General features: G+C 36.3%; 1 protein-coding gene across 1 annotated transcript in view; it reads left to right on the plus strand.

The window, feature by feature from the left end:
• PolrMT (mitochondrial RNA polymerase) overlaps window positions 1–16,635 on the plus strand; it is a 53,743-nt gene that overhangs the window by 15,173 nt on the left and 21,935 nt on the right. Inside the window, exons 10-17 of the mRNA XM_071583271.1 lie at window positions 169–321; window positions 958–1,137; window positions 1,278–1,366; window positions 1,575–1,755; window positions 2,159–2,280; window positions 3,754–3,975; window positions 6,220–6,340; window positions 11,187–11,471. Of these exons, the coding sequence (XP_071439372.1) occupies window positions 169–321; window positions 958–1,137; window positions 1,278–1,366; window positions 1,575–1,755; window positions 2,159–2,280; window positions 3,754–3,975; window positions 6,220–6,340; window positions 11,187–11,471 (1,353 nt within the window). The remainder of the gene's footprint in view (window positions 1–168; window positions 322–957; window positions 1,138–1,277; window positions 1,367–1,574; window positions 1,756–2,158; window positions 2,281–3,753; window positions 3,976–6,219; window positions 6,341–11,186; window positions 11,472–16,635) is intronic.

Raw genomic sequence — 16,635 nt, forward strand, 5'->3', positions numbered from 1 at the left:
CAGGTACCTGTAGAATATCAGTTTAGGCTCCGAAAGGGAATGGGTAGGCCTGATGCCATAGGTTTGAACATGTTGGTGTGTATAGGCGTTGTAGTATATGCTCTAGTACCATTACACTGAGGTTGTATTTAAGACAACAAATTTTGATACCCAATTATCCTATTTCAGCCCCAAGTATATCACTCCCCAGTATCTGATTTCATTGATGGTGAGCAGCTGAAAAATTTTACAGTGGAACAACTTCAGACTGAACTGAATGACTGCTTGGAAGTCAAATCCATTGAATTGAGGGAAGATCCTAATGAACTGGTGCTTTATCTGGTAAGTGAATTCATTGTATTAATGGTGTAAACAGTGAAATCTTGAATTTATGCATTGCAAATTTGAATAATATTCATAATATTTAAATTTTTATCATCTGAATTGTTCTCCTAATGAGTCAATGCAATGGGAACCTGAAATTGACGTAGGGTCTTTTTTGGGGAAGTTTTTAATGACAGAGAATTATTTTAGGTGGTCTATAACCACTATTGTCAACTTAAAGGTCACCCAATGTTGAACCCAATGGCATATAAATTCACACATCTGGGTAGGGGGGCCATTTGATTTCCCTGTGCCAAGTATAGTTTCTCAGGAAGTTTTAGTGCCCAAAAAACCAGATAGCTTGGACAAAGCTGATGGTGCCCATAGGCATCCCTGGGAATCGAACCCAGGCTGGTGAGTAGGCCAATGCTCTTCCCATTGGGGTACCATGTCTCTTGGTATGCCAATATATGAATGAAAATCATTTCTCCTCGGTCATCATAGAAAATAATCTTCGTTTTACATAACACTGATATTGACGGTGCTTAGCTATTATGTAATGCCAAGACGCTGCTGTATTAATGTGTAATGTTTTCACGCTTCAGGTTGTTTCCTTAATGATAATTGTTTTATCCAATGCATGAAATGAATCAGAGGGAGAAGCTTGCCAAAAGCCATGAAGAGTGGCGTGAGGTCATTTTGAATTCATTGCACCAGGACCTACAGGCATTGCAGAACCGCAGTCAGAGGGGAGTTATAGGACATCGCTTCATGAACCTTTACCCTTTCCTGTCATCAGTGAAGAAAGAGGAATTGGTTGAGCTAGTTCTTCAGGTATGATATTATAACTAACTTGATTTAGTAATACGTATGATTGAAAAAATATTTTGCTTCTCAATACCTAAATTGATTAAAGGTTATTGAGTCATCATATGCATGCATTTACTATAACCTTTATCGTAAATTTATTTCAGGAAATCAGGAAACTTGCTGAAGGATCAGAAACATTTAGTCCTACTACGAATCAGCTATACAGGGAATTAGGAAGTCGAGTGCTAGAAAGGTATATTTGATTTTTTTAAATTATAGAATTTTAAATTTTTATGTATGTGATTAAGAGGGTAATCTGTAGTTAAGATTATCTAAAATTAGTGAGCCAGATAAGCCAAAATTATTGGTATGATTTGCATTAGTTGATCTTGCCAATTTTTTATTAGGCCAAACTAAATGAACTCGACTCAGTTTCAAGTAGTTTTGTGTCATTCATTCAGGTACCAAGTCAATTGGAAAGAGAGGACTGGAATTCTGCAGAAGGTGAAATATTTATATAATAAATATTGTGATTGGTTTGCCAATCCTGAAAGTGTGTCACTCTCAGAAAAACCAATCACATGCACCAGGCAGGCATGGCAGTCACTAGTCCATTCACATCAAGATGAAGGAGCTTCTTTAGTAAGATATTAAATGATTTTATGTCTCTGAAAATTTGATTTAGTTGAAGGCCAGGTGAGCAATGAATTATTCAGGGTTAAATGCAACTTGTAATGTGCAAATTAACTGAAATTTTAAAATTAACTCTGCAGTTCTCTGAATGTTCATTCATCATCATTGCGTGTGGAAGAGCATGAATTTTAATTGTGCAATTTAACTGTAAAGAAAATTTAGGGAATATTAATTTCAACTCCTTTAATTTGGCTTTAACTAAATAGTCTCTAAATGTAAAATGTTGGGCCTTGTTTTTAGGAAAGTTCAAGAACTCTCATTAATCGAGATCTGGTTTAGTAAAGCTTATATTTTATTTTGAATGCTGTAAATTATTATTCTAGTGACTGTAATTCCTTACTACATTTTTCAGAACTTTAAGGAAAGGAGTTGGCCAGTGTCTGTTCAAATCGGGATTGGGAAATTTTTGTATGAAATCATTCTTCGAGAAATCAGGATTGACATAAATATTTCAAGACCCAGCAATAAAAAGAGGTAAAAAGGAGCTTACTTTTATTTTAAAAAGATCATTCATGCTGCAGGAGAAATTAATTTTATTGAAATTAAAATACAGTGGAAAATTTAATGGAATCTTATTGTGATGAGTAGTACACAAAGTGGAGTTTATTAACCTATGACCTACATGTAATGTCCATTCATAACAGCAAGCTACATATTGCTCCCATATTGGTCATTTTATGTTATGTTTGTTATTCATATTCTGTTGGTGCGCATGGAATTCTTAAAATTTAATCAACAATTATTATTTATTTTATATTATTTTATCAATTTTATCAATATTTATGTCAATGTTAAGGTAAAAGTGAAGTGACTGCCTTCCATAGAAGTTACCACCCTGGAAGCCAAAATATTTTAAGTCCTGATTTATTTATATATTATGAAAATCACCGGAAAACGCTGTTTCTCCATATCCTTTGGGAGGAGCAATAAAAACTGGATGGAATGAAAGCCTTTCTCTTCAGCTCTTGCCTTGTGAAAAGGAGAAATCCCTGAGGATGGCCTACAATTTCCAAAGAGGGTGGATTTCAGTTTCCCTTTAGGCAAGGGGTATTAGAGGACTAGCGGAGGCTCCACACTCACTTAGTTTCCGTAGCCCAAGTCCAAAGGTGGTTCTCTTCCACTGTGTTTGCCTTTAGTAAGATATTAAATGATTTTATGTCTCTGAAAATTTGATGAAAGGGAGAATGTGAAAAGGAGAAATCCCTGAGGATGGCCTACAATTTCCAAAGAGGGTGGATTTCAGTTTCCCTTTAGGCAAGGGGTATTAGAGGACTAGCGGAGGCTCCACACTCACTTAGTTTCCGTAGCCCAAGTCCAAAGGTGGTTCTCTTCCACTGTGTTTGCCTGCATCATCACAGTTTGAGAGAGTGAGAGAAGTGGAAGAAACATCCAAGGTCAAAAATGATAAATGCTATAATTTCATGTAGAAAGAAGAAAATACATTAATATGCCCAACCACTAATTCACTTCTGTGGAATCATTATCTCTTTTATTAATGTGAGGGGTTACTCCTCCTAGGTATTTTATTGGTATCCCAGAATTTTCCAAGCTGCTTTATTATTATATTAGATGACTGTAATATTGTCATTGTGGGCAGCGCAACCACTTTTTAGTGACTTTTTTATTAAGGCATATCAATTTTTGCTGTACTGGTGGCTCACTTCCCTTATTGAAACTATGATTACTATTTGCTTGAATTTTCAGCTGAGAGCTGATTTGTGATGTATACATGTACATATATATAAATTACCTCTGGTTATATTTTGGCAGATATAAAATTATTCCATGAGTCTCTTGCTCTTAAATAATCTGAAGTGCATTGGGTGGTATAGCTTTGTTATTTTGTTGTTTCGATAGTGATGCATTCCATTTTGTGTAATTGAGTTAGTATGCATTCTATTTTTATTTTTTATTTATCTAGATTTGCATTAATTTATTTCTCTGTAGCCATCTCTTGCCTGCCTTCTATACCTTATTCCGATCACAACAGCAGGGAAAAATAATGAAGGAAGAAGTGAAGCCACATCCAGTATTGGCACGTCTCTTTCGTGGTGCTGCTAGTGATACCTTAAAGTTTCCTGCAAGATGTGTACCTATGCTTTGCCCTCCCACTCCATGGACCAGTGTCATGTCTGGTGGTTATCTACTGACCAAAGCTGATGTTATTAGGTATGATCTCATGCTGTATGTATTTTATGAAGTATCACATAGCTCACGTAACACATGCAGAATTCCACCTGTATTGTTTTTTATTAACCAGTATCTCAATTAGTATTATTACCTCTGAGGAGTAGGGCATCTTATATCAAATTTTTATTCTTATTTAATCTTTTTGGAAGTTTAATGCTTGGAATATTACATGAGTTATTACATTTTGCATTATTAATTGTTTTTATTAACAACTACTTGATTTTACTAACATGCACTCTTTGTTTGAGTTTGCCCTCAATATTAACATGGCTGCTTTCCTAATGTCTTGTGAAGTCTTGCCTTCAGATGTTCCTACGGCAGTGGTAAAAGTTTTATTTTGTGTAGCTTTACGCCGTCTACTTGGTGCTCTCTGATTGGCCAAATGCATATCCATTTGGCCATTCAGAGTTGCTCTCTGGCTGAAGACACATTTATAGGTCCTGGAAAGAATGAAACTTTCTTCTCTGCTGAAGTTGTTCAATTTTTTGGATTTTAATGGCTTTCGAAAATTTGTGGGAAGTAACAGCTTTCCTTTATAATTAGTTAAGCATTTTTGAGGTCAATGTCATGGGTTGGTTCAGTCCAGGTGTACTCTGCAATGGCATAGAGGTGCAGTTGTCTATTCTTCATAACACTCTGATGTTCCTGTAAATGCATTTTAGTGCCCTGAATGTTTGTCCAATATGTAAACTTCTGCAGCAACATTTCACCTCATAGGCACCACTTTGAATTTCCTATATAGGACAAACATCCTGGTCGCCAAAACGCCTTTCACAGGAGCATCAGATCTGCCTGGACTGGACCAAACAACAACTTTGACTTAGAAACCATTGAACTTATTGTAAACGAAAGCTGAAAGCTCATTCAGGAGACCATAGAAATCCACAAAAAATTGAACAACATCAATAGAGAGCAGTTACATGCTTTCCAGTACTTGGAAATGTTCAACCAGAGAGCAACCAGGCAGCTGGGAATGCATTGGGCCAATCTGGGAACACTCAAGCCAAACGGTACTCATTTGGCTACTCATAGCACACCTTAGCAGAGGAGTGAGGTATATAAGAGAGGCAAAAACCAGCATTAGGCTCTTTTGATCTGAACATGTCATCTTCAACATCTGCGAGACTGTTGTCCCAGCCAATATGAGCTGGCATGGAGTAAATCCCGGAAGACTTAGATCTTCAATATGTCTACAACTCTGGCTCAAATATTGATGAGCTGTGTACTCTTTCCAACATATACCTTGGTGGATGCTTTTAGTCAATTGTTAACCAGCTTCATTCAATATTAATTATAGATTCAGGCGGAAATGTGGTGGCATAATGACGGAGATGAAGACTAGTACAATTTTCCCCTAAATAAAAATTTTATTCACGACCAGTTTTGATGAACTACATAATTTTCAAGTCAATAAAATTTTCACGTGAAAATGATGTAGTGCACGGAAACTGGTTATGAATAAAATTGTTGTAGTCTTCATCTCTGTTATTTAGTTTCATTTATATTCTGAAATTAATGGGGTTAATTTTGTATTTTTAAATTATTCAAATTTTGTTGAAAGCACCTGGCTTTGCTCTCAAATTTTCATTCATTTTTGCATTTTTTTCTGCATTATGATGTACTTTCTTTTTTCCACACATTCATTGACCTTCATTTGTAACCATGGTCGTACCTTGGCTTTGAATCTGTGTTCCTTGGAAATGCTTTGCATGAAAAATATGTAAGTTGCACCTACATAGCATGTGGTAATATTTAGCTCTGCTCTGAAGAATTAGTTTTTTAGTTAATAGTAATGATATTAAATGGTAAGGTTTACCAATAATATCAAATATTGTGCAGAATCTTAAAATTTGTCTTAATGATAAATGAGCCATTCTTCTATTCTGAAGATGTCCTTCTTTGCCAAAAATCCATAATTTTATGAAGAATACCTTAATGTACCATTTTCTGCCTGTCACCTATTGTAAGTAAGGCTGAAGCATGGCATTCACTTACTCCCATGCCATTGGTCTATTTGTGAAATGCCATGAGTAGTAGTGTTATGTAATACTAAAAGCAAAATCTAGATGCCCTGATATGTATTTCTCACAGTTGTGATAAACACTTAATGATGAAACTTCAAATCATAAGTTCCTCTAAATATTTTCCAGATATATGAATAAGCTATTTAATTGTTGTTTAATGTGTACTCAAATAATGTAATAACTATGTTGCAAACTCCAGACTTCCGCAGCAGGCAATGTTGCAATGGAACCGATTGGCCAACTGCCCTAATCAGCAGCTGTATCCTGCTCTTGATTCTCTCAATCAACTTGGAGCTGTGCCATGGAAAGTCAATAAGCAAGTATGTAACATAGAGTGCATCTCTGTATTGTTGTATTATGTACCACAAGGCTAACCAAGATATGAAGAAGAATCAAAAGTGCCATTCCTTTCTCTTCTTTACTTAAATGCTTGTTAGATTTTTTGATCCTTAATGGTATAAAAAATGAGACTCTCCCCTTGCAATTCAAAACAACACATCTCAAGGCTTTAAAACTACCTTAGGCAGAGTCATAATCATAAACTTTATATTAAATGTCGAATATACTGTCCACTGTTGCAAAAAGATCAATACAACAGTTCTGCAATTAGTTTTTACTCTACTCAAGGTGTATGGTGTACCTGAAAAGTGGAAAAATGTTGGGCAAAAAATATTGTCAAGCCAGGAAAAATCATGGCCTTATGAAACATTTCATTTTATATATTTTCATTTGAAACCACTTAATATGAAGAACAGGATTATTTTCTTTGTTTACTTAATTATTGAAAACACAATCATACTTCATCTTTGCATTAATGCCATGTGGCATCTGAAAGAAGACGTGGAAGAAATAGATGGGTAGGCAATGATGGGAAATGGTGTTTTGTTCCAAGAAATAATAAGTGGACTGCGCCATGTATATTAGTCAATTAATATTATGTTATGCTCTTCCACTACATCACATCTAACACAATTGAATTAAATTGCAGTTGTTTCTATGGTTCACAAGACATCATGATTTTAATGTCAGTTAAAGAGCAGAGTTGAATCATTTATTGTATGTTTACTAACTCTAAATATCAAGTTAAAAACACTTAGATGCATTGTATTTGTAATGCTTTTTACTCAAATTTAGGGAAGGCATGGCATGTAAGCTCTATGTTAAAGTACAGTCTGGGAAAACATTTGGTCTGGGGCACCTGGAAAAGTCAGAAGTTCTAAAATTAGATACAAGTAGTAACACTGATAAATTATAGCACTGTGTTTTCCTATGTTAAAAACCACAAGGAATAAGTGTATGCCAACTGAGTCTTTTGGGTTGTGTATTCACTATTTGTAAACTGGAAATACTGAATGTTTTGCCATAGTAATGAATGCATGTTCAAAGTGATGAATTATTATCTTTATTGTTTTGCCTGCATGCTTTATTATTTTCTGCTGCCTTTGAAATTATTGAATGTTAAGTTTTTAGATAATCTGCTAATAGGAGACCTTGCTCGGTACTTGTGTACTTATGTTTAATTTACCAGCTAATACAACCTTAGCAAGTTTCCTCCTAATTGCGAGTGAAATCTGAATGTGTGTTTTCACTTTTGATGCCGGAAAATGAGTTCCCTTAGTATTTATGGTTCTGTTTTGGGTATACCTTATTTTTATGTATGTATTATGAATGATTTATATTTTTTGATTTAATGCTTGGCAAGCAATTAATATAAGTAACCCTTAGGTCCCTTGAATTGTGATGAAAAATCCTTCCCAAGTTCACTACATGAATTCTGAGTTATAAATTGAAAATAATTGACCGTCACTAGTTTTGCATGTATTTCATATGGCGTATTGTGAATAAATTAGGAAATGCCATCTTGAAAAATTCACTTTAAAATTTAAAAACTGGGAATATAGGGAATTATGATGCTGAAAAAGTGATTAGTCTTGAATAAGATCTGAATATAATGAAAGGTTAACCATTGTATAAACTAATGATGAATGTATCAAGAAGTAATTTGATTGGTTCTTTTACCTGACATGGTTAGGTGTTGAATTTTATTTGCAGATTTACCTTTAATCTATAACTAAATCTGAATGACTGCAGCCTGATATCTTTTTTGTTTTGGAAACCCGACAGTATGTTTTATTGCCCAGATATATTCTATTGGCTTTGATGGCATGGCATGGCTTCTCCAGTGCATTCTGGTTGATTCTTAATCACTAGTGTTTGGTAGAATATAATTTTTTGTAAGATTGGCCCCAATTTTGACTCTTTGATTGAATTTTTTCATCTCTTTGTGTGGTATGTTATCAGAATGGATATCCCTTCTTATAATTTTTGAATTACTAACCATAGTTTTAATCTCTGTTGAGCTCCAATAATTCTTAAGGAATGCAATTTATGCAGTATTATAATAAGATTCAATTGGAAGTTTTCATGTTTGGTTCCTCCTGAAGATTTTACTGTATTTACTTGAAAATAGTACAGGCAAATCTTCTTCAATCAAATGTCAGACAAACAGTAAGACTTGTGTCATTAGCAATAAGAACTTCAAATATAACAAATTTGGCAAAACCTGGAACAGCACGCATGGGTGATCATGTGGAAGTTTTGGGACACAGGTCCATCTCTGCTGGCTGGGCTGAATTTCCAAATGGGGATCATGAAGTTCATTCAAGATGTTAATTGCTTATTTCATTTCCCTCCAAAACGAAGCTCTTGCATCTAATATTGCCGCAAGTCAAAATGTTAATGGGAAAGTGGTGAAATGAAAACATCTTTATACTGCATTCAATGGATATGCTGATGAGGTGGCCACCATGCTGTTTGTTGTGTCATTTTATGATATTTATATTTTTTGAAATGACCATCAAACTATTAGCCATGTAAAAATGCTGAAATATTTATGTGAAATTTTTTCATAGACACATTTAAAAAACATGGTACCATGAATTGCTTATCATTTGAATTCATGTGTTGAAGTATATCTGCATGTTTTTCCATATCTCTGCATGCGTTTTAGCATTATCTCATAGCTGAATAGAAATATGAATACCTGCCTTAGTTTTATATCTTATTATACCTTCATTTAATATATTATGCTGGGAAATCAGGTAAAAGTCAGAAGGATTAAAACATAATGAAATTTTTGCAGTTTTATCTTGTGAGATGGTTGCATGCCTGTTCTTTTTTTTCTCTCCATGTCATGTATTTTAGCTCTGTAGAATTAAGCTCTGTAGAAGTTTTCACTGATTTTTTTCTTTACTTTCTTACTCAAGGTCCCTCCATGAAAACCCTCTTATTTGTAAATAATTCTTCGCCTAATCCAGTTCTCCTTCTTATATCCATATTACTTTGACCTTAGCTCTTACTGGGTTGCCACTCAGTCAAGAAAATCAGAAATAGTCTGGTATTACTGAAACTTCTTTAAAAATTTGCAGAGCAGTTCTATAATTTTTTAAGTCTCTCATTTTATTTGAAAATCAGGATTATAATAATGGCCAGGTGAATTCCTGATAAGAACATGTTTCCTTTTGTTGTGAAATTAGTTTCTGATTGCTCTAGGTTTAAGTTGCTTTCAGGAGCTAGCAAAATGGGGATCAGGATGATCTGGTGGAATGTACAGGCTTCCCTCCATGGGGGCCTGGGTTCAAACCCTGAGACGGCAGGTTTTTTCGGTGTTAATCCCAATCCATACTTAATGTGGTTCGTGGAGACCACTTTGAGTGAGTACGATGTCCTTTGAACGGGACGTTAAACTGCATACCCCTTGCTTCCTTTCAACAAGAGTAGGCTAATACCAACACCAGGTTTCTCTCCACCCTTCCTCTCCCATTCATCCCTAATGGCGCAGATGACCTTAGCTGTCGGTCGCCTCCCCTAAAACTACTAATACTATTTATTTATTATTTATCGACTTAATTGGGCGAGGTTGAGACTAATAATCCCTTCTTCCACCTAACCCTACATTACAGACATTATATTGAAGACAATCACATACAACCAAGCCCTAGATGGAGGGAAATCCACCTAGGTGGGAATCGAACCTGCGACCTTTGGGTTGGAGTTGACAATACTAGGAGTTGACAAAAAATGAAATTATAGTTTTGAGCTGATTTCAGTAATACCAATGGTACAGGAAGCGATGAGGGATTATCCCCAAAAAACATATTTAATAAGTTTCTCAATACTGAAGAGAATAATTAGGGACAAGGACTGCGTGTTCTTTGGGAAAATCAGGTAGAAGTCAATTATTAAAATGAGTGGTCAGCCTGTCCCATAATCCCAACTATTTTGCCACCTAACCTTATGCATCCCTAACATATGTTTCATCTCTTCAGCTCTGCATTATTTTTTTAACTTTGCGTCCTCCACATTATTCTAACATTCCATGTTACTCTACTAATAGCTGTGATATTTTTTTGTCTTTTTTATGTTGCTTTCAGTTCAGATGTGCAAGGATTTTGTGTGATTACAACCACATGGAAGCCTTACTTCCCATTCTGTTTTACCATGATATCACTACCCCAGTAGGTTTACTCTCATAGTTTCCAGACTCATGTTTACATTTGTGCTATCGTGGTTTTGTGGGATAAGTGGTTTGAGGTACATGATTTGAGATATGGTGTACTGTTGACTTCATCATTAGTGTATTTAAGGGATTCGTAATGTGAAATGGCCACCCTTCTGGTGTTGGATAATTTTGCGGCCACTACACCAAGGAACATGCCGTAAGTGACTACCTTGTGTCTGGCTACTACTGAGGATACACTACTACATTCTGCTCTTGAAGCAATACTGTTTGATGATTAGGCTGGAAGTGGTGTGTGAAATGACCATCTTTGTTGAATCACCCTTCTGTCCAAATACCTTCCTGGCTTCTAGCCTTTGACCTATCTGGCATGGGTGATTCTACCAGGAGCAATTATTGCTCCAAACAGCACAGCTCTAAGTGTTATAAGAACACTGTATCCCTTGCCCAATGTAAAGGTTGTAGTCTAAGGGGCGATTATACGAGTGTGTTGTTATAAAAATGACAATTTTGACTGCCCAAATGGGCTTCTTTGCAGCTGCAGTGTTAAAAGAAGAGAATACTTTACTCCTAGGTGCTTAATAGTATAATCCTTTATTGCAGATTTTTTTGCAGCCAAAGTTTTTGATACCAATTATTTTCTGCAGGTCCTAGATGTAGTCAAGGAGGTTTTCAACACTGGGGGCTCATCTCAACTAGCCATTCCAGCTCCTCCTTCTTCTTTTATCTCTTCACATACACCCTCTCCCTTGGTGCCATCGACAAAATCGACTGCCTCTTTTAGCGAGTCAGACCAGGCCAGTGAGGGGCAAACTGCTATGCAAACTGGAAGATTTCAGCAGCACAGGCATCAGCTTTACTTAAGAAGAAAGAAAGCAGAAGCATATAGTCTATGGTGTGACATGCTATATAGATTATCTCTTGCGAACCATGTAAGTATACATTTTGTCCTTTCTTTTTATGAAATGATTTGAAAAAATCAAATGTAATCAAAAGTGTGAAAGGCAGTATATTTTCACAATGAGTCAAATCATGTGTTGAATTTTAATCTCAGTTTGATAGTAATTAACAAATCCAGTGTACAATACTACCTTGATCAAAAAGTTCCCGGAATAACCACCGTGTGGCGCTCCCATCGTTTCGATTTGAGTTCTGTTTTTTTGTTAAATTGGTACATCTGTTGTTGATATTCCCTTTAAATCTTAGTGTCATAACTTGACATTTGCAAAAGTTACGTAGCCAAGAGTACATCTATCTCTGTGTGTGTTGGCGATTTTTTACAATTTCAGAAATGGATTTAAATTTGCAACAACGAACTTGTATTAAATTTTGCGTAAAAAACGGATTTAGTGGCGCACGGACGTTGGAAATGTTGGAAAAGTGTTTCGGCAACGATTCTCTAAAAAAACGGTCGTTTACCAGTGGCACGAGCGGTTCAGAAGTGGTCGTGAGTCAATCGAAGATGATGAACGCAGTGGCAGACCATCGACATCGAAAGTCGGTGAAAAAATTGATAAAGTAAAAGAAATGTTGGTCAATAACCGCAAATTAACCATCAGAGAAATAGCGGAGGACTTGAACATTGCCTATAGATCCGCCCAAGACATTGTGGTTAATGATTTGGGTTTCCGTCGTGTAGCAGCAAAGTTGGTGCCAAAAGACCTCAATTTCATGCAAAAAAGAGACCGTGTTGACGTCGCAAAAGACATGATTTGCGAGGCTGAATCCGATCCCACATTCATCAAAAGGATCATTACTGGAGACGAGACGTGGGTTTATGAGTGCGACACGCAATCCAGACATCAGGCAAGTGAATGGCGTTCACCAAATGAGCCGAGACCAAAAAAACCACGTCGTTTTCAGTCAAAAAAGAAGGCAATGCTGACGGTTTTCATGGATTACAACGGTGTAGTGCATCATGAATTTTTGCCAGAAGGCCAGACAGTAAACAAAGAGTATTATTTGGGCGTTATGAGACGTTTGCGTGAAGCAATTCGCCGAAAGAGACCAGAAATGTGGGCAGAAAACTCGTGGATTTTGCACCATGATAACGCACCGTCGCACAGTGCTATCATTATTCGTAATTTTTTGTCGAAAAATGCAACAAATACCATCCAACAGCCACCGAATTCACCTGATTTGGCTCCCTGTGACTTCTTTCTGTTCAATCGAGTTGAAAAACCATTACGGGGAACGCGTTTTAGCAGCCGAGAGGAAGTAATGGAAAAATCGCAGGAAGCACTGATGGACATACCGAAAACCGACCGTAACTTTTGCAAATGTCAAGTTATGACACTAAGATTTAAAGGGAATATCAACAACAGATGTACCAATTTAACAAAAAAAACAGAACTCAAATCGGAACGATGGGAGCGCCACACGGTGGTTATTCCGGGAACTTTTTGATCAAGGTAGTATTTCTGTTTAGGAACTTTCTAAATCATAGTCCATTTAGTATAAATCACCTAATTTTCAATTGGATCTAATACATTGGTGATAATTGGGGAGTCAATACTTACTTGAAGAAGAAAATTATAAAAAAAAATCCAGGGGAGAAAGTAAAAGGGATGGCAGAGTAAGAGTCTTGTTTCCTATCTTCCACCCACTAGTGGAAAAGCATGTTGAAAAATGTAGATATGGTAGCTCTCCCCTTGATGGGTCATGTACTAAATTAGAAATTCACTGAAACCAAACTCAGTCAGTGTGGATGGTGTCTATTATACAGCTATTTAGCAAAATATTGCCATTTCCTGGTACGACTCACTAAACATACCTGTTTGCCCAGCAAGGTGACAACCCACCGGCCCAGCTAATTGAATGATGGACTTGACATCCAACTACTAGCCAAAGATAGACCTAACTGCTAAATGTGCTAGCAAGGCGATGGATGAAATTTTTATGTGTTAATAGCATGCCTGTGTGATATTATCCCCAATGGAACAAATCCTTAGTCTTTTTGCGGATGAAATAAAAAAATATAGGCGGAGGTCTTTTAGAGTCACTCTCATCTCATCATCAGTGGAGACAGTATGTTAAGAATTTGGAACAGTGATGGTGCATCCACTTCACCTTCAGTAGGCATGCCATAATTGATAGACATGAAGAGAAACCAAATGGTAGGAATGCTTCTGACCAGTATGTTCTATAGAGAAATTGTGTACGTAAATTGATAGACGTGTAGAATAAAATTTGTAGCCATGATCTCATCTGGTGACTTGCAAAAATAGCATTTACAAGTAGTAGTAGTATTTATTAGGGGGAGGCAACTGACAGCTAAGGTTATTTGGAAAATATCATTTATTTTGGAATCTTTACCCGCCTTTAATCTTTACTATCATTGCCCGCCATTGAACATTAATGTAAGGTAAATTTTCTGTACTGAATTACAAAGGCGCCATGTTTATGTTCATCATTTATTGGAATAAACTCCCCATTTACCTAAAATCTGTAGCTTCCTCCTGTTTGATCAATAGGAAACTTGATGCACCATTGGCTTTCATTTGGTCAAAAGGACTGGGGGTTGCAGTGGGTGTAGGTTGTATACAGCAATGGTAGAGAAAGCTTTACAGGGACAGTTTTGGCATCCCACTCTTCATTTTGGAAATCTGACAAGACTACTAGTTTAGCCATAACACTCCTGCTCCTAATATTACATTAGGTATACACCTGGCTACTGACCTGAGGTCCCAGGTTCGATGATGAGGAATATATTTGGACATCCTCAGCTTCATTCAAGTTCATCCTTGTGTGCCAGATCTTACGTGGTATCTGCTGAAAGCTCAGTAAAAGCTCTCTCCTTCTCTTACTCGATTAATATATGGATTTCACAGGTTGTATTGGGGATTAGTAGGCAGTAACCTTTACCCTCACCTATAAAAGTAACCTTTGAGCGGAATTCTCTTTGTAATTAACTCCTGGCTAAAATTAATCATTTTTAGCCTATGAATAAATGACATTTTGATATTTTTAATGAATTGCATATTATTACTATACCAGTGGGATGATACTTTTGCTAACCTGTGCAATAGCTGTCTTCCTGTGGTTTTGAATGGGGGTAAAAGAATCGGTGCCAAAGTGCCTTGACTTGGGAATAGGCAGAGTAAGTGAATCACTTCTAACTCCATGTGGAGACCTCCCCTTGCTTATGTTAAGGACTCAAAATAACACCCTCAAGACCCCTTGGTTGGATCAAATCAACCAATATACAATGAAAAAATAAAACACCAATTGTATACCAATTCTATCTCCTTTAAAAACAGCAGGTTTGTGGAAAGTGTTGTCTTTGAAATCAGTGGTCATTCTGAAGTTCATTCACTGAGGTATCAGTAACAACATTAAAATTAGAGTAAAACCTCATCAATTTGAATTTCAAAGGAAAAAAACTGGATGTTGATATCAGGATTTAAATGAAAAACAACAAACTTGTTATGCCTTATTTGGCTAGTAAAATCATGATGCTGTTTTATCTGTACTTGGCAAACTGATCTTACAAGTCCCTACTTAATTTTTAGATGTTATTCTAATGCTAAGGAAGGAAGCTCTTCGATGCATATCCTGTAAAAAATTACCCCGGTGAATGCCTAACTGCAGGCTTTAATCAAATAAGTGTGGGCCTGTGCCCACTGACCTGCACCTTAAAATATTTGTACAACTAATGTTTTTGGACCAAATATGGAAAAAATATTTTACTTTTACATCCTGAGAAAGCAGCACTATTATTGTGGTGGCAGGTGAACATAAGGAGGGCTGATTACCCTTGTACATCATTTAGTAAGCTTATGAATGGCAGGTTCAGGGAATTCAAATCTGAGGGCTCACATCTTGCTTGAAGGCTAAGGTTGGGCAGAATGGCAGTTTTGGCTTATATACCCCTTTGGTTGGTGGAAGGGTTGACATTTTGGGGAGTACTTGGTAATCAAATGCTTGTCCAAATGGTGACCAGGCCATGTACAGTCATGGAAATTCCATGCACTACCTGTCACTCTATTGGAACAACATCCTGGAGGCCTTGGGGTTATAGGATTTGAGGTAAGCATTATAACACAGCGAGCATTAAAACATAAATGATATCAAAAACATCACATTGGCAACAAAATTACATGTAAAAATTTCAAAAAATCCAATTGGAGATAATATCCAAGTAAAGTTAAGAAATGAATAAATTCACTGATAATTTTACAAAGACGTTTACAGGGTGCAGTGCAAAAATCCAGACAAATTAAGCAATTTTTCTAAAAAAAAATTTGTTACAAAAATGAAAATGTTTTCAAAATTTTTAGTACTAAATTATTTCTATGATCATAAACAACCAATTTATTCAATGTATCCCCCACTTGCTTAAATGGTGGCCTCTATTCTTGATCTGAAGTGTTTGCAGGCCTGTTTTAATGCGCCATGGTCCATATTGTTGTTTCAATAATCTCTCTCATTGAATCAATATTTGGATGTCTGGACTTATTAGCGACCCTTTTGACCAGGCTCCGTCCATAGTGGTCCAATGGATTTAAATCTGGGCTGTTGGGAGGCCAGAATTCTTTGGACCAAAATATATTGATGTTGTCTGACAACTAATTTTGAACCAAATGACTGGTATGGGCTGGTGCACCATCCTGCTGAAAAATGTACAGCCTTTCAGATGATGCAGTTTCCATCCGTGGCATCTCTACATTTGTCAGAATATGCAAATAAACTTCTTTGTTGATATTTCCCCCTCGTTAAAAAAATGCATGGCATGACATCACCCTGTGTATTAAGCCTTTCGATAGACCTAAAAATATTGTCAGATCATTCAATTTTGATGTGTATCAGTGGGAGACAGGTATACTTAACTCTGGGATATATAGGAGGAATCTCCTTTTTCATTCCTTGTGATTAATTTGAATTTTTAGCAATTGAAAGTAATCATCTTTTCAATTTTTATTACAATTCTCAATTTTTATAAGAGTGGAATTATAGTCTTACAAGAGCATACAACCATCATCAAGTGAATACCAAAATGTATTTTCCTCTGAAAGCTAAATCAATCACATAGCCTGAAAGAACAAATGATTGAGGAACAAATATTGACGAACAATCGCTGGTACGGCTTCAAATTCT

This window comes from Hetaerina americana, unplaced genomic scaffold (genome assembly GCF_022747635.1).
Source record: "Hetaerina americana unplaced genomic scaffold, ioHetAmer1.1.p SCAF_13, whole genome shotgun sequence".
NCBI classification, from domain to species: Eukaryota; Metazoa; Arthropoda; class Insecta; order Odonata; family Calopterygidae; genus Hetaerina; species Hetaerina americana.